An 18,332-nucleotide genomic window follows, 5' to 3' on the forward strand; every position below is an offset into this window, starting at 1 on the left:
ACTGCTTTCGGTTCCCTCGCTTGAAACCTCCGTTTGAAGAAGCGACAGCATGGTGTTCTGTGGAGCTGCACCTCCATGAGGGGGGGGGGTGGGCAGCGCCAGGGGGGGACCAGGAGAGGGGTCGCTGCTGCCTCGTGCTGCCTCTGTCGGCAGAGTCAGCGTGGCGGCCTGCCTCCACACACAGCAAGGCAGCCCCAGGGTGTCCTCCTTGGGGCTGAGATACGAAATGTTCTCAGCCTCATCCAAGTGTTAGCTTACACTAAACATTATAATATATTTTTTCAGATTATATTTTTTATAGTGTTAAAGAGAGAGACAGGAATGCAGGGAGAGAGGAGGGGATTCAAACCCATGCCCCATTAGTTAGGCCTTAGTCTTAATGGTACTTGCTCTTACTCAGTAAGCTACTGGAGTACAGAGCTAGCACTGAATAAGACCACCAGGAGGATATCACACCAAGAGGTTTGTGAATGCTGGTACACCAACGAGCAGACTGCTGCCTTGACTGTGGGCAAAAACGCTGAGTCTCAGAGAGGTTCTGCGTCTGTGCCAAAGGAGGCTCTTATATTTCTGGGTGTGTGGTGCTGGTGTACATGTCGGTGGCTCTGCCCGGGCCGGGCTGGCACCACAGCCAAGAGGCCTGTCAACTCCGTACCACAACAGCAACCACAGATAACACACCACCGTCCTCTCTCTCTGTCTCTGTCTCTCTGTCTCTCTCTCTCTCTCTCTCTCTGTCTCTCTCTTTCTCTCTCTCTCTCTCTCTCTCTCTCTCTCTCTCTCTCTCTCTCTCTCTCTCTCTCTCTCTCTGTCTCTGTCTCTGTCTCTGTCTCTCTCTCTCTCTCTCTCTCTCTCTCTCTCTCTCTCTGTCTCTGTCTCTGTCTCTGTCTCTGTCTGTCTCTCTGTCTCTCCATCTCTCTCTCTCTCTCTCTCTCTCTCTCTCTCTGCTCTCTTTGTCTCTCTCTGATGCCATAGCCAATTACAGGTCTGTGATGGTGGGTTATGTGGTTCCTCACGGGCCTCCGTCGAGAGACACACACACACACACACACACACTGGTGGGTGGCACCGTGGTCACATGACTGATGCTTCAAGCGGAGACTTCAACACCGCGAGTTAACTTTCCTCACTGTTAGATCTTCCCCTCCATCTGCCTCTCCCTCTCTCTCTCCATACTGCGCTCCCTTCCTCTCCCTCTCCCTCTCTCTCCATACTGCGCTCCCTTCCTCTCCCTCTCCCTCTCTCTCCATACTGCGCTCCCTTCCTCTCCCTCTCTCTCTCCATACTGCGCTCCCTTCCTCTCCCTCTCTCTCCATACTGCGCTCCCTTCCTCTCCCTCTCTCTCCATACTGCGCTCCCTTCCTCTCCCTCTCTCTCCATACTGCGCTCCCTTCCTCTCCCTCTCTCTCCATACTGCGCTCCCTTCCTCTCCCTGTGCTCCCCTTCTGGTCCTCCTCCTTTATCTTCAGCTCCCAACTTTCCTGTCCCTCTTCTCAACTTACTTCCCTCTCTCTCTCTCCCTCCCTCCTTCTCTCTACCTCCCGCTCTCTCTCCCTCCTTCCTTCTCTCCCTTCCTCTCTCTCTCTCTCTCTCTCTCTCTCTCTCTCCCTCCTTCTCTCCCTTCCTCTCTCTCCCTCCTTCCTTCTCTCCCTTCCTCCCGCTCTCTCTTTCTCCTTCCTTCTCTCCCTTCCTCTCTCACTCTCTCCTTCCTTCCTTCTCTCCCTTCCTCCCTCTCTCCCTCCCTCCTTCCTTCTCCGTCATCCTGCCATGTGCAGCATACTCCTGTGTTTGACCAGGTCAGAATGGATTTGTAAATCTCGTACCACAGTTACCCAGAGGTGACTGCTCTCTCGCCAGAGTGACCCCTTCCTGGAGTCTTCACCCTTCATCTGTTCCATTAGTTTCTCTTTAACACGTCACCAGGGTCACCAGCCGACCCCTCGGGGTCAGAGGTCGGGGTTCAGCCTGGGTACACATTAGCAAAGCAGCTAACAGTTGTTTGATCTGGTGGGATTTGCTCTATAACAGAGCCTCCAAACAGGTAATATATGCTGTGGTAATAGCTCAGCAGTAGAGCATTTGGTTGCAGATCTAGAGGTTGATAATGTTAATATCTGTATTGGATGTGATGTGATCCTACTTCAAAACGTCTTAATGTTTAACTATTATTATTATTGTTCAAAATGATATGGTGGGTGTTTTTTGACATGGTGGTATTCTTGGCTCAAACCTGAGGTAGAAAATAGTTTTGCTCACCCGATTCGAGACACTACACTACGTTCTCTAGCCTGGGAACCAGTACTTTAGAATCAGAGGGGCAGAACAGCCAGCCTCCCCTTCAGGACTCCCCCTGCCCCCCTGCCCCTGACCCCGTTCTCTGGTTCTCTGTCAGGGTCGCGACCCGGGGGTCAGCCACCATGGTGACCTGGTTGCTGGATCGATGGCAGTTACAACCCCTTCTCCCTTTGTCCTACAGTGACAAATGACGTTAATACCTCATCAGCTGGGGATGGACAGTGAGCCTCATAATCACTGAACTGAGATCAGATTAGTGGACCCTCAGCCCTCCCCTCATAATGAGGGCTTGCTGAGTAGCACGTTGTCTGGCACCTCGTCCCTTCCTTGTCATCCAGCCTGTGTAGAGGTGCAGAGAGGGCGGGGGCTCTCTTTGCGTAAGGGGTCATGTTGGCCACCAGGGATGGAGTTAGCAGGGATTGATCCCAAAGCTGATTTACATTGGTCTTTACCAGGCTCTGACACGGCTTAGGGAGGACTCTCATTGATTAGGTGACAGATAATCGTCTTTGATCTTGATGAACTGGGTTTTCTATTTCGTAATAACCCCCCCCCCTTCTCATGTTCGGATAAACGAAGGCTCTTTGAACTGGCGTGGGTGTCATGAGGGAACAGCCCTCGTCAAAAACGGCCGCCAAAAAAAATGTCAATTCTAAGTGAATAAAAGGGAGTCTGTGGCTGTTGGATAATTACTGGAGCTCACACGTTGCAGAGCAGTGTTGTGGTTCCCTGAAAGTGGACTGGCTTTGAATGTTGACGTTGTGTCCGCCCTGCCCTTGCGTTCCAGACAAGGAGACCCTGATCACGGACAGCGGGAAGCTCCACACCCTGGACGTGCTGCTGTGCAGGCTGAAGGCCCAGGGACACCGAGTCCTCATCTACTCCCAGATGACGCGCATGATCGACCTGCTGGAGGTGAGACGCTCTCACACACACACACACACACATCCTCGAGATAGCTCGGCGGTATCTCCTCTGACCGGACATACTCAACAGCCTGTCTGCTGTTGGACCTCTGGTCTGGTGGTCTGGTGGTCTGGTAGGGGTCAGAGGGAGTCAGATGGCTGAGCGGTTAGGGCACCGGGCTAGTAATCTGAAGGTTACCAGATCGATTCCCGGCCATGCCAACTGACGTTGTGTCCTTGGGCAAGGCACTTCACCCTACTTGCCTCGGGGGGGGGGAATGTCCCTGTACTAACTGTAAGTCGCACTGGATAAGAGTCTGCTAAATGTGTTGTGTTGGGGGGTCAGTTTTTCCATGTGGAACTGAGAGAGAGAGAGAGAGAGAGAGAGAGAGAGAGAGAGAGAGAGAGAGAGAGAGAGAGAGAGAGAGAGAGAGAGAGAGAGAGAGAGAGAGAGAGAGAGAGAGAGAGAGAGAGAGAGAGAGAGAGAGAGAGAGAGAGAGAGAGAGAGAGAGAGAGAGAGAGAGAGAGAGAGAGAGAGAGAGAGAGAGAGAGAGAGAGAGAGAGAGAGAGAGAGAGAGAGAGAGAGAGGGGGGGAGTGTTCACAAAGGCTGGGTATGTTTTCCTCCGTGTGGACTGTGGCTGAGCTGAAAGCCAGGCGTGGGAACTGGCAGGCTGCTTCTAGCTGCCCTTTACAACAACAATGGCACTCAGGCAACCCCCAGCAACATCGGCATTGTTGCTCCATGAGTTGACCCAAACACCACCTATGCTCTGAAAGATTCTTCCGTGACGTCACCCGGGAATTCCTCCCCCGACCTGTCATCGTGGCGGAGGTTCCAAGGCGGACCAGAGGGAACCTGCCCAGGTGACTTCCTGTTCTTCCCGTGTGTATGGAGAACCACAGAATGCTTTAGGCAGCGTAGGGGGTGGGAAAGTCTGGCTCTTGGAACAGCATGCCTGTGTAGATGGCTCACATAATGAGAACACGCCGGAGTATGGCTTCAATAGGACTGTGCCACACCCACTGTCAGGGAGGCTTGTGGAGGATTACTAAGTGGGCTAGGGGTTTTTCCCTCAACCAGGATCTCTGTTGTGTAATACACCGAGTTGTGACTAGGCCTCCATCCTACAGCCTGGCCTGCTCCGTCACTAAGGAGACAGGAGAGACCGGCCTGCTCCGTCACTAAGGAGACAGGAGAGACCGGCCTGCTCCGTCACTAAGGAGACAGGAGAGACCGGCCTGCTCCGTCACTAAGGAGACAGGAGAGACCGGCCTGCTCCGTCACTAAGGAGACAGGAGACACCGGCCTGCTCCGTCACTAAGGAGACAGGAGAGACCGGCCTGCTCCGTCACTAAGGAGACAGGAGAGACCGGCCTGCTCCGTCACTAAGGAGACAGGAGAGACCTGGCTTTCTATGAACAACTAACAAGATTCAACATCTTTTTTTGATTATTATTTTTTTTTATTCTGCCAGTCTGTTTCCAGTATTCCCCTCCCTACATTATGTGCTCTTACACACACACACACACACGGTGCTGGTTTAGCGTGAGCATGCTCCAGCCGGGGCTGATTTCCCAGCAGCCTCCTGGCCGCGCCGCAGAGCGCCTGATGCTAATCTCTGTCATCAACCCTTCCTGCTCCCTCCTCCCATGGTGAAGTCACTGATTGATCTGCGAGCCCCAGGCAATCTGATGACCAATAATGCGGTTGGCTTTAGTTAACGGCAAGAGGGGTTTACCTATTTCCAAGCCAGTCATAGCCAGTGATAGCTGTCTGCAGTGTTAGATTACAGCACGGTCATGCCAGTGATAGCTGTCTGCAGTGTTAGATTACAGCACGGTCATGCCAGTGATAGCTGTCTGCAGTGTTAGATTACAGCACGGTCATGCCAGTGATAGCTGATGGCTGGCTCATGGTTGGCCCAGGATAATAAGCATACAGGAAGGAAAAGACCGCTGCAATTTACACAGATTAAAGACAGGACTTTTTCGAGATTTGCACAGTCAAGTCTGCTTCTGGTTAATCCATAGGAAGAGAAGCAGTTTCTGCTTTGTCTTCCAGAACTCTGAACGGTCAGCGGGGAGGGTCAGCAATATTCCGAGTGACGGCAGCATGCTGGCTTGGAGTCTCCCCAAAGTGCTTGTCCATACACAAAATATTACAACAGCTTTGGGCTGCTGACATATATATATACGGTCCATTTAGACCTGTTGTAACATTTATGCTCGATGGTCTAACCCATCGTGGTCCCAGATGCTTGTGAGTGCAGGGAAATGCACTCCAGGCACGTTAGCATCCACAGACATGAATTTAGGTCCGATGTTGCCACTGGCAACTGGCTAGCATGATGGAGACTCTCCTGGTGGGGGAGATGGGGTGGGGGGGTGGGTGGGCGGTACTGACGGGAGGGTGGAGGAGGTCAAGGAGGGGGCAGAGCTTGATGGGTGCAGATAGGATGGTAGGAGAGGCCATGATCATAGCTCTGGTTCATCAGAGGTCAGCGGGAGGAGGAGGAAAGGGGAGCCAGAGGTTTGGCAGGTGAGTGCTCTACTGGCTGAGGTGAGGTCAGGGTACATGAGTGCTCTACTGGCTGTGGTGAGGTCAGGGTATATGAGTGTTCTACTGGCTGTGGTGAGGTCAGGGTACCTGAGTGTTCTACTGGCTGTGGTGAGGTCAGGGTACCTGAGTGTTCTACTGGCTGTGGTGAGGTCAGGGTACCTGAGTGCTCTACTGGCTGTGGTGAGGTCAGGGTACCTGAGTGTTCTACTGGCTGTGGTGAGGTCAGGGTACCTGAGTGTTCTACTGGCTGTGGTGAGGTCAGGGTACCTGAGTGTTCTACTGGCTGTGGTGAGGTCAGGGTACCTGAGTGCTCTACTGGCTGTGGTGAGGTCAGGGTACATGTGTTCTACTGGCTGTGGTGAGGTCCGGGTACATCGGTGGCAGACATGTGGTCTAGATGAGTCAGTCAGATCTCTTCATGCCCCTGGGGTCCATCGAAGACATGGTTTAGGGTTAGGCTTGTTAATGGCAGGCAGGCAGGCAGGCAGTAGGCTAATGATCCTAATATGGTCTTTGCACACACACACACACACGCATGCCAGGCTAATGGACCTAACGGAGCCTTCAGTGGGAGCAGATGTAGCGATGGGACCAGAGCCAGTCACCAGGAGAAGAGGAGGGCCGGAGCAGGCAGGCTCGGAGTCTGGGAGTCTGGCTGTCTGGGTGGCACAGAGGGGTGTGGGGGCCAGGGGAGTTAGGTGATGGGAGGAGGGGAAGGAGGAGGGGAGGTGTGGTGTGTGTGACACGTGATGGAGGTTGGGTGAAGCACCTCTGTTGGCAGAAGGGAGAGTATAGTATGTGTTGCATTTCTCAACATCTGGGACTGCTGGATTATCTGATTTCAAGCTAACGATCGAATCTGGCTTCCAAACTGACATGGTGATTAGTCCCAGATAAGCTCTTTGGGCGCCTCTGTTTTCCATCTTCCACTGCATCAGTGACAGGCCTGTTGGGATTGTCCTCCACAGGGAGTCACTGTTGACGAGCGTCGGGGAACAGATAGACAGAGTCAGGTTCATTAAACAGTCTCTTCCACCAGGGGTTGAGAAACAGAAACACAGGTCCAGTTTCTGTCCCTGCTGGGGACTTGGATGGCTGCAGCTGAAACTAACAGTCCTCTAAACATCTGTGGTGTACGTGACCCTCTGGATGCTTTGAGAACATGTGTGTCCCAGCTAGAGAAGAGGACGAAACCTGACGATCTGTCCTGGAGAGAGTCCTCATGGGCAGTCGGCAGGGACATCTCCTGTAAACTGATCCTTTTGTTCTGTTTCCCTCCCTCCCTCCTCTCCAGGAGTACATGGTGTACCGTAAGCACACCTACATGCGTCTGGACGGATCCTCCAAGATCTCGGAGCGCAGAGACATGGTGGCTGACTTCCAGAGCCGGTAGGTACACAGACAGCACCCTAAAGGAGGGGGCGAGAGTGTGTGTGTGTGTGTGTGTATGTGTGTGTGTGTGTGTCAGTGAGTGTATGTTTTTGTGTGCATGTGTGTTGAACAGTGTGTGTCAGTGAGTGTCTGTTTGGATGTTTTCAGCGTGAATGATTGAGTGTATGTTTTCAGAACACTGCCGCCGGTAAATCGTCCCCTCCCTGCGGTGCTGTCAGTCAGCAGCGAGGGCTTGGTCTGATGTGTGTGTGTGTGCGTGTTCTGGTTTGCATTAGCAGAGCCTCCAGGGCCTGTGCTGCTCTGGGACTGATGGTGGACAGAGCGTGTTCAGAACTATGTGGTGTATTCAAACATCCCTGGTTATGAACTATGTAGAGCTTGGCTCTGATACAAAGAGCTTTTACTGTACTTGACCTTTTTTCCATTCTGCCTCTCTCTGTCTTTGCCCCCCTCTCTCTCTCTCTCTCCCTATCCCCCTTTCTCTCTCTCTCCCTATCCCCCTTTCTCTCTCTCTCCCCCTCTCCCATGCAGGACGGACATCTTTGTGTTCCTGCTGAGCACGAGAGCGGGAGGCCTGGGCATCAACCTGACTGCTGCGGACACCGTGAGTCTCTTCACTCATGTACAACACACACACACACCTGCCGGGAGCGGGCTGAGGTGCTGTGTTAGCAGGGCCAGCCCGGCCTGACCAGCCCGGCCTGACCAGCCCGGCCTGACCAGCCCGGCCTGACCAGCCCGGCCTGACCTGACCAGCCCGGCCTGACCAGCCCGGCCTGACCAGCCCGGCCTGACCTGACCAGCCCGGCCTGACCAGCGCTCCTCTCCCCTGCCAGGTGATCTTCTACGACAGCGACTGGAACCCCACGGTGGACCAGCAGGCCATGGACCGGGCCCACCGGCTGGGCCAGACCAAGCAGGTGACCGTCTACCGCCTGATCTGCCAGGGCAGCATCGAGGAGAGGATCCTGCAGCGTGCCAAGGAGAAGAGCGAGGTCAGAGACATAGACACACACTCTCACGGCAACACACAGACACACACTCTCACGGCAACACACAGACACACAGGTGGGTTCCAGGCGCTGTGCGGTGACCCCGTGTTCCTTCCTTCAGATCCAGAGAATGGTCATCTCAGGAGGAAACTTCAAACCAGACACCCTCAAGCCCAAAGAGGTGGTCAGCTTGCTGCTCGACGATGTCGAACTGGAGAAGAAACGTGAGTGGACGACCTCACGCACACACTTCCTTATTGGCCCTGTGAAGAGGTTTCTCTGGCTGTGATAGGCTGTGTGGTGGCCTGGCTGTGCCCTGACTGGTTGTGGTGTGTGTGTGTGTCTGTCAGTGCGTGTGAGGCAGCAGGAGAAGAGGCAGCAGGAGGAGAGCAGCAAGGTGAAGGACAGGAAGAGGAAGAGGGAGAAGTACGCTGAGAAGGTACCTTCAGCTCCCCCTGGAATTCAGTCACATTCACTTCACTAACCCAGGAGGAAATTCAGGTGTTCAGGTTCAACCCTCTGAACACGGTTCCAGAAGCAGTGTAAACGGAGGGGATCAGCCTCACCTGTTTTGACACCAGCCACCTGGTTGGAGACGTTGGACTGGTGATGTTTGACAGCTTCCGTTCTCCCTCCCTTCCTCCAGAGGAAGAAGGATGACGAGGGCGAGCCGAAGAGGAGGAAGGAGGGCACCCTGGTCATGCCCTGCGCCCCCTCTGCTGACAACTCCAACCTGTCTGCTGACGGAGAGGACTCTTACATCAGCGTGGACATGGACTCTGCCATGCCCAGCCCTTTCAGCGAGGTGAGGGAGGGAGGAAGGAAGGGAGGGAAAGAGGGAGGGAAAGAGGGAGGGAAAGAGGGAAGTGGGAGTCTTTCATTCAACCAGTCTTGCTTGCATTTACCTCATCCAACCTGACACTTACGTTCTTCTTTCCTACTTCTCCATGTTCTCTCTCTCTCTCTCTCTCTCTCTCTCTCTCTCTCTCTCTCTCTCTCTCTCTCTCTCTCTCTCTCTCTCTCTCTCTCTCTCTCTCTCTCTCTCTCTCTCTCTCTCTCTCTCTCTCTCTCTCTCTCTCTACCTCTCTCTCTCTCTCTCTACCTCTCTCTCTCTACCTCTCTCTCTCTACCTCTCTCTCTCTACCTCTCTCTCTGTACCTCTCTCTACCTCTCTCTCTCACCCACCCACTGCACCCGCACCTTTCCTCCCCTTCTCCCCCTCGGACCCTAACATTTAACCCCTGTCCCCTCTATGACTCCACTCTGCCGCCCAACCCCCTATCCGACCTCCCTGTGGCCCCCTCCCCTCGTGCTGACCCCCAGGCCTGTGTCTCTGTGTGTGCTCGTGTCCCTGAGCAGATCTCTCTGAGCAGCGAGCTGCAGCCGGGGTCCCTGCCCCCCGACCCGGACGCCGACGAGAGCAGCAGTGACATGCTGGTCATCGTGGATGACCCCGTGTCGTCGGCCCCTCCCTCGCGGGCAACCAACTCCCCCGCCTCGCTGTCCGGCTCCGTCTCCGACAACATGAACGGTGAGAGGGGAGGCCCACCCCGGGCTCTGTCGCAGGTCCCAGGAGAAACAGGAAACGACATGTTTCCCCGTCTTCCTCGGCTATGTTGTTTGAAGGGGCAGGCTGAAGGAACAGAGCTTCAGACTCAGTGCGGGAGGGCATGTCAGATAGGGAAGTTCTCAGTCTGACTTTGTGACGACCGCGACTGGAGACCAGAGATCTCCCCCCACCCATCACCCCCCTGTCCCTCTCTAGTCCCCTGCCTGACTCACCCCCCTGTCCTCCGCAGGTGTTTCAGCCCCGGACACATCGAGCCCAGGAAGGGGCCGGACTGGGCGGAGTCGAGGGCGGCCCAAGGGTTCTGGGGGCGGGGCCAAATCGGCAGGGAAGGGGCGTGGCCGCAAGTCGACGGCGGGCAGTGCGGCTGCCATGGCAGGAGCGATGGCAGGGGCGGCGGCCGCGTCCGCGGCAGCATACGCTGCCTACGGATACAGCGTTTCTAAAGGTGAACGCTCCGCGCACACACAGTAGTAACCCAGGTGTTTACAGGCAAGGTGGAAGCCTCGTTCGGGTGCTGGTTTCATGTCTAAACCGTCAGCAGGGTGTCTAGTTTGAGCTGGATTTACAGAGCAGGCAACTCGAACACACTGGCTGGTACAGATGTTTATTTTGATCTCCTCTTCCTCCCCACTCGTCAGCGGGCCTGGCTGCAGCCAGTCCCCTGCAGCCGTCTCTGGGCAGGTCTGGGACCGCCCCCGCCTTCACCCCCAGCAGCAGTTCCTCCCCCCAGGCCAAAGGGGGCGCTGGCACCTCCAGCCCCCAGAAACACATGGCCCACGGCCACCGCCACGGCAACCACAGCTCAGGCCGTAAGGGCAAGGGACCGGGGGGGCCAGGGGCTCGATAGCACATGTCCAACGGATCCAGGCCTCTCTTTACAGTGGCAGTTCTCAAAGTGACATCAGCTACTGCACTGACCTTCTCCCACTGTGACCCCTCCATGACCTGTCTCTGTTCCCCTCAGCAGAGAGCGACCCGTTTCACACTGAAGAACCATGCTAACCCAGAAGACAGAGTACATCACACACGCACACATCCTCATCCCACCACCAACCACAGACCTGTTGTCATTGGACAAAACCTGCCTTGACTGCTTGGGTTGTGACAGAGTATTTCGAAGGCTTTTTTTTACATGTTTGTGAGATGAAACTCTTTGATTTGTACGATTGTTGTGATATTACATCAAACCTAAACACCATGTTTCTAAGGGCTTCATAACCTTGTGCTCTCCAATGGAGTCAGCCAAAGGTGGATTCTCCACGTGCACTGAGCCATTTTCTGTTGAAACGCCTCTGATTTTAGGAAAATGAATGCTAAGATTATTTAATTGTTCCATAAAGATGTTCAATGCGTTATGGTTGGTCTGTATGGAATTTCAACAAAATGTGAATGCATACCAAATGACTAAAACAGGACTGCTTTTGTAATATAGCTCTTATTTTTGTATGAAGAGAGAGAATACCCATCCATACCAATATGGCAGATTTGAATAAAACATTTTCTCTATGACATATTTCCCAGCACAGTCAGAAATAAAGGCAGAATAATATATTTTGAGAACCGAGAGAAATAAATGGAAGATTTGGGATATTTTGTGGTAAATTGATTGCAAGGAAAAAAAGCACTGTTTATAAAAATGTGATTCTGATCTGTTTGTGAAAATATAAGTCCTCTCAGACTTAGAATGTTTGGATTGTACAATGCTTAAGTTAAAATGGGTAATATATGACAATTGTTGAAATTGTAAATTGTATTGAAGCCATTTTTATTTGAAGAGAACATAATTATACTTTCTGTCTGAAAGTCTGCATCGTTATTTTGTGACATTGATATTTTGGATATGGTTCACATCAGCGTTCTGAAATTAGCACTACACATACTATATATATATATGTATCTATATATATATATGGGTTTGTTTTGAGCTGGACATTGTGATGGTTAATGGTGTTGTTCTGTTGGTGTAAATAGTATTAAGGGGGGACATTTCCATTGTTTCTCCCCAGTTTGCTTGTCTATTTTTATAGGTCATGTGTACATATGAAACAAAACAGTCATTTTACTAACAGGAAAAGCCAATTAAAATACTGCAAAATCAGTGAGTTGTTGTTTGAGTGATGTACAGTACACTACCACTGCAGTCCAGTGTAGATTACATACTGAATCGCTGAATTGAAACTTCAGACTGTATTTCTTGTTTATGCACAACCACCCCTGGAAACAATACAACATTTGAAGAACATCCTTGAACCTTAGCTTGTACTTATTTTCACACTTAAAAGTGGCAATGGGACCTATAATTGAGCTGTGTCTTTGTGTGCTTTATATAGGCTTCAACATGTCCTTCCTGGTGCCCTTTGACACCTGGATGGGGTAGATCATAAACACAGGACTTCCTTGGCCCGTGTCGTCCCCGGCAACAACTTGCATAAGAATGTGTTCCTAGAAAACATCTGACTTGAGTCCCGTCAAAGAGTAGCAGTACCCTGGCCAATCAGAGACCTGGGAAGGTGGAGGTCGAAGCTGGGTGGGAGGAGTGTTAGCTGGCTCCAGCCAATGATGTGTCAGGACTCTGGGTGTGTTGTCACAGGCTATCAAAATGTTACTATGACCTAAAAGGGAGTCCACAGCCAGTGACAACGTGAGGTGTGGAAAACTGCAGCCAGGTGACCCCAGCCCATGTTTATGACTGCCCTGCAAGGTCGTCCCTGGCCCACACATGTTCTTGTTTACATTCAGCTCATACTACACGCCACCTGTTTTGTGGTTGGGGGGGGATTAGTGTAGGTGAGAGAGCACTGCATCAACTAAATGATCTTGGCCCAGAGTCTTTACAACCATCAGAACTGCTACCATTAAGCCTTACTGTTCTCATAAGGAGAAAATAATTCAAAACTGAACTTTTTTTTTTTTTTACCTTTTATTGGGATTTACTATTACAGATGAAAACCATGCCAAATACAACCTTTTATAACAAAGGTGTACACAGAAGTTCAGGACACTTCACAGCCACGATAGAGGAAATGACATGACACCAGATTGTGAACAGTGGTCAAGAAATGGACGAGGTGGAAACTGCAAATATTAACCATTAATGCATTCGATTAGGGTGGGGGGGGTACATTAGTGAGCAGTAATATGTAGAACTTCCAACAACTAAGCCACAAAACATCTCCATGAGGTTGACCATACAATATTGCACAAGTAGTAACGCTTCTATATAAAAAAAGAAATCCAACCATCTTGTAAAAAAAAAAAAAAAGAAAATCATCATGCTTCCCTTTGTTTGTATGGCTATCATTAAGCACACGTGTCACAAATACACAACACAAGGACAATTAAACCTCATCTTTATGGTTTTAACAAGTGAGTGATGGCAACGTGTATGTTGGTGTACATTTTAAAACGCAGAGGTTTCCAGTAGAGAGAGACAGAAGGGTATAGAGGTTACTGAGCCCCTAACAGGTACGGCACAAGGGCCATGGCTGCCGCCTCGATGGAGAACAGGTGATGATCTTCAACGTGGGGGCAGCTCATCCTCATGAACTCTGCCAGGCGGAGGAGGTACTCTAGGTTGTGGCCGGTCTTGCCCTGGGACATGGCTATCTGGGACCCGATCACCTCAGGGCTGGCTGGCCCCAGGTAGAGGGGGTTGTCGGGGGTGGCGATGTACACCAGAGCCTGAACGGGCTCCTCGTTTTCTCCATCGGGGACAAACTCCACAGCTTTGGTGATGTAACCGCCGCAAACGGCCTCTCTCACATTGAGGTATTTGAGTGACTCTTCCACCTGGGCGCCAGTCACCTCAAAGGCCACACCCCAAGTGGATGCCTGTCGTGGGAAAGGAACGAGATGCTGGTTAGACTAAATAAACAGAATTTCTGTGCAACACCATCATTTAGTATACATCTTCCCCCACTTCTACATTTCAAGCTGAAATTCCCCACAGCATAATGCCACTATCAAAGTTCCACTTACGTCATCCTCTTCAATGAGCGTCACCACTCTTCCGGGCTGCAAGGTAGGCAGAAAGAAACGGTTAACGTCAAGGGTATCGACTAACGCAACGTGGCAGTAAATAAACACTTTAGTATGTAACTGATACACTGTATACACGACATCTTACCAGCTCATCATTTCCACGATGGAAGTTGTCTCCGTGCCAGAAACGTCTCTTGTAGCCTTGGATGTAGCCGACCCTGCTTCTCTTGTACTTGAAGTCAGGCTTCCACACCAATGACCCATAACCGAAGATCCATAAGCTAGTCTTACCAGCAAGGATGTCTTGAGGTTTCATTTTGACTGATATTGATGATGAAGTTCAAGTGTATTGGTAGTGAATTTTGATGAGGTTTAGTGTAAGGTTGAGCAGCTAGGCTAACTAGCCGGCTAATATTAGTTTCCGTCGGTCAAGGAGGAGCGGTATAGGTTGGCTCACCGATATACCGCGAACGGTATTTGAGCCCAACTGCTTAGCAGTTGTGAAGATGGAATTACGGGGTCTGTTTTGCCTTGCAAGATGCATGCCGATGCCTTAGTGCTGCCGCATACTTGAATTAAAAATCCATGGCTACTAGCCTTTACGTTTTCTAAACAAACGGTAAACAAGCTGTCTGGCTAGCTATTTAGCCAGACGATAAAAAAAAGTCTTAGTGGTTACAATACAGTCGAAAATAGATGATTTAAAAAAAATTGATCGTTCCTTGAGAAATGTTTTGCCCAACAGAAGGTTCCCAGACGTTTCTCCGTTCTTCCTAGGTGAAATGGCGTAGCTGTTGTTTCGTTTTTGTAGCTACCAGCATAAATAGGTGTGTCTCAATGGCTACGTTTCTGACCAATGGCATTTGAGAAAAGGTTGGTTTCCAAGCCATCTGTCCAATCCACCTATGGTGCGCCAAAATAGGCGGCAATTTACGACCACATTTTATATTTTATTGGCTTAAAACCAATCAATCATCACGCCGATTCTTGATAGTGATTTGTTAAAAAAACGTCATTCCCATAGACAGGATATGTGATTGGATAAGCCTGTTGTCGCTCTTTGGAATGTTGCATATCATTATTGCAGTTGGCTGATGCAACCTGCTTCAGCATTTCAAGCAAAGGCCCGAGTCATTGCATCAGACTCAGCAGGAAAGGATAACAACTTGGTAAGGGCAGTCTGAATCTGACCCTTGAATCTTCCCTTGAAAATATGAACACGACTTGTCTGAAGGTGGTGTTTTGTGCCTTTTGATGTGTGTATTAAAGTGTTGTCTACAAGTAATCATAATATTCCACCAGATGATTAATCTAAAACCAAAAGTGTATTTGTGTAAGTTGCATAAAAAGTATAACGTGTGACTTATTTGTGTGAGTGCACATGTATAGCTTACTAGATGAAGTGTGGTGCATATCTGCCTGTGTTAATTTAGGCTATTATTTGTTGTTCAAAGCAACATGTGTTACTTGTAGGTGTGTGATGCAGCGAAAGTTCAAAGATCCTGTGGCACAAACAACCATGCCATGTTTTTCAGCTCCCATTCATTTACTCTAATTTGACTTCCCAGATGGTTTGGTACATGCAACCATCTGGGAAGTCATCCATGGAAACTTCTTTGGAAAAGGGCAGGCATCTTAAAAAATACATATACTTGCCAGGTGATTGGATGAACCATCCATGGTCTATCGCCATCTATCATGAGCTCATTTCAACCACACCCATAGCTGCCACTAGATCCTAAGGTGGCTGATTGGTCAGCACCACTGTGGTTTGAGTACAAACAAATAACTTGAAGCCAGCCAAGAGGGATTCTTGCATGGCCGTGATCTTGTGAATCCATCAGTCTCGCAAGACCTTCTCTCCCTTCATCTCGATGTTCCTCCCCTCTTTCCTCCCCCTCATCTAACCCATGTGTAGCTAACATGCGTGTCCACCACATGTTATACTTGAAACTTGCCCTGACGCGTGCTGTCAGATATGCTAGTATGTCATTTCAAAAGATACCTTCCTCGTTCCTGCAAGCCCAGTCCAAGAGCTGTTTTTCTACACAGCATCTGTGCTAAGTTCAAGCCTCATCCATAAGTAATACAAGATGATCTATAAATAGTGGCATTAGCTGGTATGAGATGTTGACAAGAAGTGTTTACATAAGCTTCTTAGGATCTAAACCGTGCATAACCCCTCTTCTGCTTGGCGTCATATAACCCAGTCATGCCAGATAGTTTAATGCCCATCTCATATATCCTACCACTGATCCTAGTGTGCACACCACTGAAATCCCAAAATAGAACTGAAGAATTCTGTGGGCATGGTACCTCTGTCCAGTTCTTTAACTGTTCTGACCAGTGTTCGGGCTTTTTACTGACCCCTACTGTTAATTAATAAGAAAACCTTGTACGGTGAGAAGGATGCAAAATCACTAGGTGCAATGCACGGGTGTTTTTAAACCTACATTCTTTGAGATCCTGTAGCTGAAAATGTTTTACTACATCAATATGGGGAGACATAATACTTTTGAAAATATCAACTTTTAGCTTGTAAAAACTAAAAGATTTTGTGAATATTATCTCAACGGTTGCTGGTGATTGCACACATCTAGAACTAGAAGAAGCGTCATATATAGACGTGAGTGTCCTTAAAACAACAGTATCTGAAGACTCTGGTCACGTGACCGGCTATCCGCGTTGTAAGTATGAACAACTGCGTTTCGCTTTTAGTGTTATCCACTCCAATCTATCAGATGTTGATTGGCATTGATTGCTCTACAGATTTTATGATCATCAGACCTGTCCCTCGGATTGGTAAGTAATTTATAGCTGAGCTAACTGGCCTACTGCTGTGTTGGATTGCTAGAGTTAACCAGTATGAAGGGCGAAAACACTGGGTCTTGGTATCACAGCTTGGAAACATAGCTACCTACATAATGTTAAAAATCCTGTTAAGTGGAATTGAAAATGACTGTTAAGTTCATCACACCACAGAAGAATGTATTGGTAACTACTCATCCAAATTCGAATGAAAAAGCACCTACAAGTATGTTAAATTAGGCTTTGAAATCCTGATAAGATCAGCTGTATTCTCTGCTTGAGACTGGGGGGCGCGTGTTTCCTGAAGTAGCTGACTCTCCGCCCCCTCGAATTGATTGAATTTAGCAACTACAGCAACACTAGCTAAATCAATTGCAGATATCAGAACAGACCTTCTGCAGTCTCTGAGTGTTTTATGCATGAATTACTTTGTCTTTGCATGGCCAGGGTACTGCTACCCAGCTAAGTAACAGAATGCCACCGTCTGTGATCTGACGTAGATAGGTCGCTGTAAGTATATCGGTCGGGTTTAGGCCTCGCTTATACCAAACCTGTGCTGAAAACTGGAGAAACTGTTCAACGGACTCACTCCACATTTCAGTACACATGCTTTCAGGAACGCATTTCACACATATATAATGTACCGAGATGCAAATCATTAAATTTGCTTTAGAGGATCTTTAACATCCTGGCCCGTACTTGTGGCGTTTCTGCAGCTGTCTATTTGCAGTTTTAGCTAGACTAGCTATCTCCCTGAAGCTAACTGAACTGATGTAGCCCACTAAAGGTAATTTCGCACAGGTTTGTGACATCGTGGTGTTAGTGACGTTTGTGACAGTGGCTAGCTAGTTAGGCAGCATTAGCTCCACTTTTCACCACAAAAAATGTCATCCTGCCTAAGCCGTAAAAAGGAACTTGCGCCTCGACAAAGGCTAGCACACCCAACTATAAAAAATACAAAACAAGTGTGTTTTCCGCATTCTTCATTCCCAAGCCGTGACATCAATCCACACATTTCCTTATTTCGTAACAGTGTAAATAGACTTGATTGGGACGTTTGTCTCTCCCGTTGCTTGTTTTGTGGTTGTTTCCTGACTGGCTGAGGATTCCATGTTGGCAGGAGCAGTACACTGGAAGAGATGCGTGAGAAAGCAGTTGGCCTGCACAGGCATGTTCTGCATTTTTTAATCAGAGAGGAAACAGGAACTGATGTCACTAGGTCACAAACAGGATGCTGTGATTATAACACAATGAGAATGCTTGGCCATACTATGTAGACCTAGGGTCCAAGGGACAGGACCTTAGTGTGTATGTGTGTGTGTGTGTGTGTGTGTTTGAGAGAGAGAGAGAAAGAGGAGACAGTTGTAATGCTTTTGTAATAGAGTTTAAGTTATGATGAGTTGTAGGAGTTGTGCACATATTAGTATTTGTTTCTGTCTCAGTGCTTATATGAATACATGGTTATTCATGGTTTGCATGTGTGTGTGTACGTGTGTGTGTCTGTGTATGATGCTGCAATGAACCTGCTGGGTGTGGTTGGGTAACAGGTTGAAGTCGAAGGGTTTAACCAGATGACTAAGAGCTGAGATAACAAGTGTGTTTTTCTCCCTGGCCGACAAGGCCGGAAGCCTTCGCTCCAAACCTTGTGATCTGCTCTCTTCCTGGTGCATCCCTTTTTCACACGTGCACACAGTCCCCAGGCTGAGGGGGTTGACAGGGACGACCAGATGAACAGGATGTGTGCGAGGAAGAGACTTCCAGATCTGCAGCTCGGTGTTGATTGGGAGAGGCTGACTAGATTGAATCGTGTTGATTGGATGCACAACAA

The 18,332-nt window shown here is 49.6% G+C and overlaps 2 protein-coding genes across 2 annotated transcripts in view; one reads left to right on the plus strand and one right to left on the minus strand.

The window, feature by feature from the left end:
- The window catches only part of ino80 (INO80 complex ATPase subunit), a 29,465-nt gene extending 17,652 nt beyond the window's left edge, over positions 1-11,813 (plus strand). The window contains 10 exon segments of the mRNA XM_084699773.1: positions 3,083-3,210; positions 7,056-7,150; positions 7,685-7,757; positions 7,990-8,148; positions 8,267-8,369; positions 8,496-8,584; positions 8,792-8,950; positions 9,505-9,676; positions 9,945-10,160; positions 10,354-11,813. Of these exon segments, the coding sequence (XP_084555899.1) occupies positions 3,083-3,210; positions 7,056-7,150; positions 7,685-7,757; positions 7,990-8,148; positions 8,267-8,369; positions 8,496-8,584; positions 8,792-8,950; positions 9,505-9,676; positions 9,945-10,160; positions 10,354-10,562 (1,403 nt within the window). The 3' untranslated portion in view covers positions 10,563-11,813.
- A 1,235-nt stretch (positions 11,814-13,048) lies between these two features.
- Positions 13,049-14,485, minus strand: chac1 (ChaC, cation transport regulator homolog 1 (E. coli)). The gene is made up of 3 exons (XM_084699774.1): positions 13,842-14,485; positions 13,694-13,729; positions 13,049-13,546 (listed from the first exon to the last, which is right to left on the minus strand). The coding sequence occupies exons 1-3, from the start codon at positions 14,010-14,012 to the stop codon at positions 13,163-13,165; spliced, it is 591 nt and encodes a 196-aa protein (XP_084555900.1). The 5' UTR covers positions 14,013-14,485; the 3' UTR covers positions 13,049-13,162.
- Between the last annotated feature and the right edge of the window lie 3,847 nt (positions 14,486-18,332).

The sequence above is a fragment of the Hypomesus nipponensis genome, chromosome 6 (genome assembly GCF_054491055.1).
Source record: "Hypomesus nipponensis isolate SF chromosome 6, ASM5449105v1, whole genome shotgun sequence".
In the NCBI taxonomy this organism is placed as follows: Eukaryota; Metazoa; Chordata; class Actinopteri; order Osmeriformes; family Osmeridae; genus Hypomesus; species Hypomesus nipponensis.

Coding starts and splice junctions, on each gene's coding strand:
- chac1 (XM_084699774.1), bottom strand. CDS start 14,012: ATGAAACCTCAAGACATCCTTGCTGGTAAGACTAGCTTATGGATCTTC. Junction 13,730..13,841: donor ATCGTGGAAATGATGAGCTG/GTAAGATGTCGT, acceptor CCTACCTTGCAG/CCCGGAAGAGTGGTGACGCT. Junction 13,547..13,693: donor CGCTCATTGAAGAGGATGAC/GTAAGTGGAACT, acceptor TTCCCACGACAG/GCATCCACTTGGGGTGTGGC.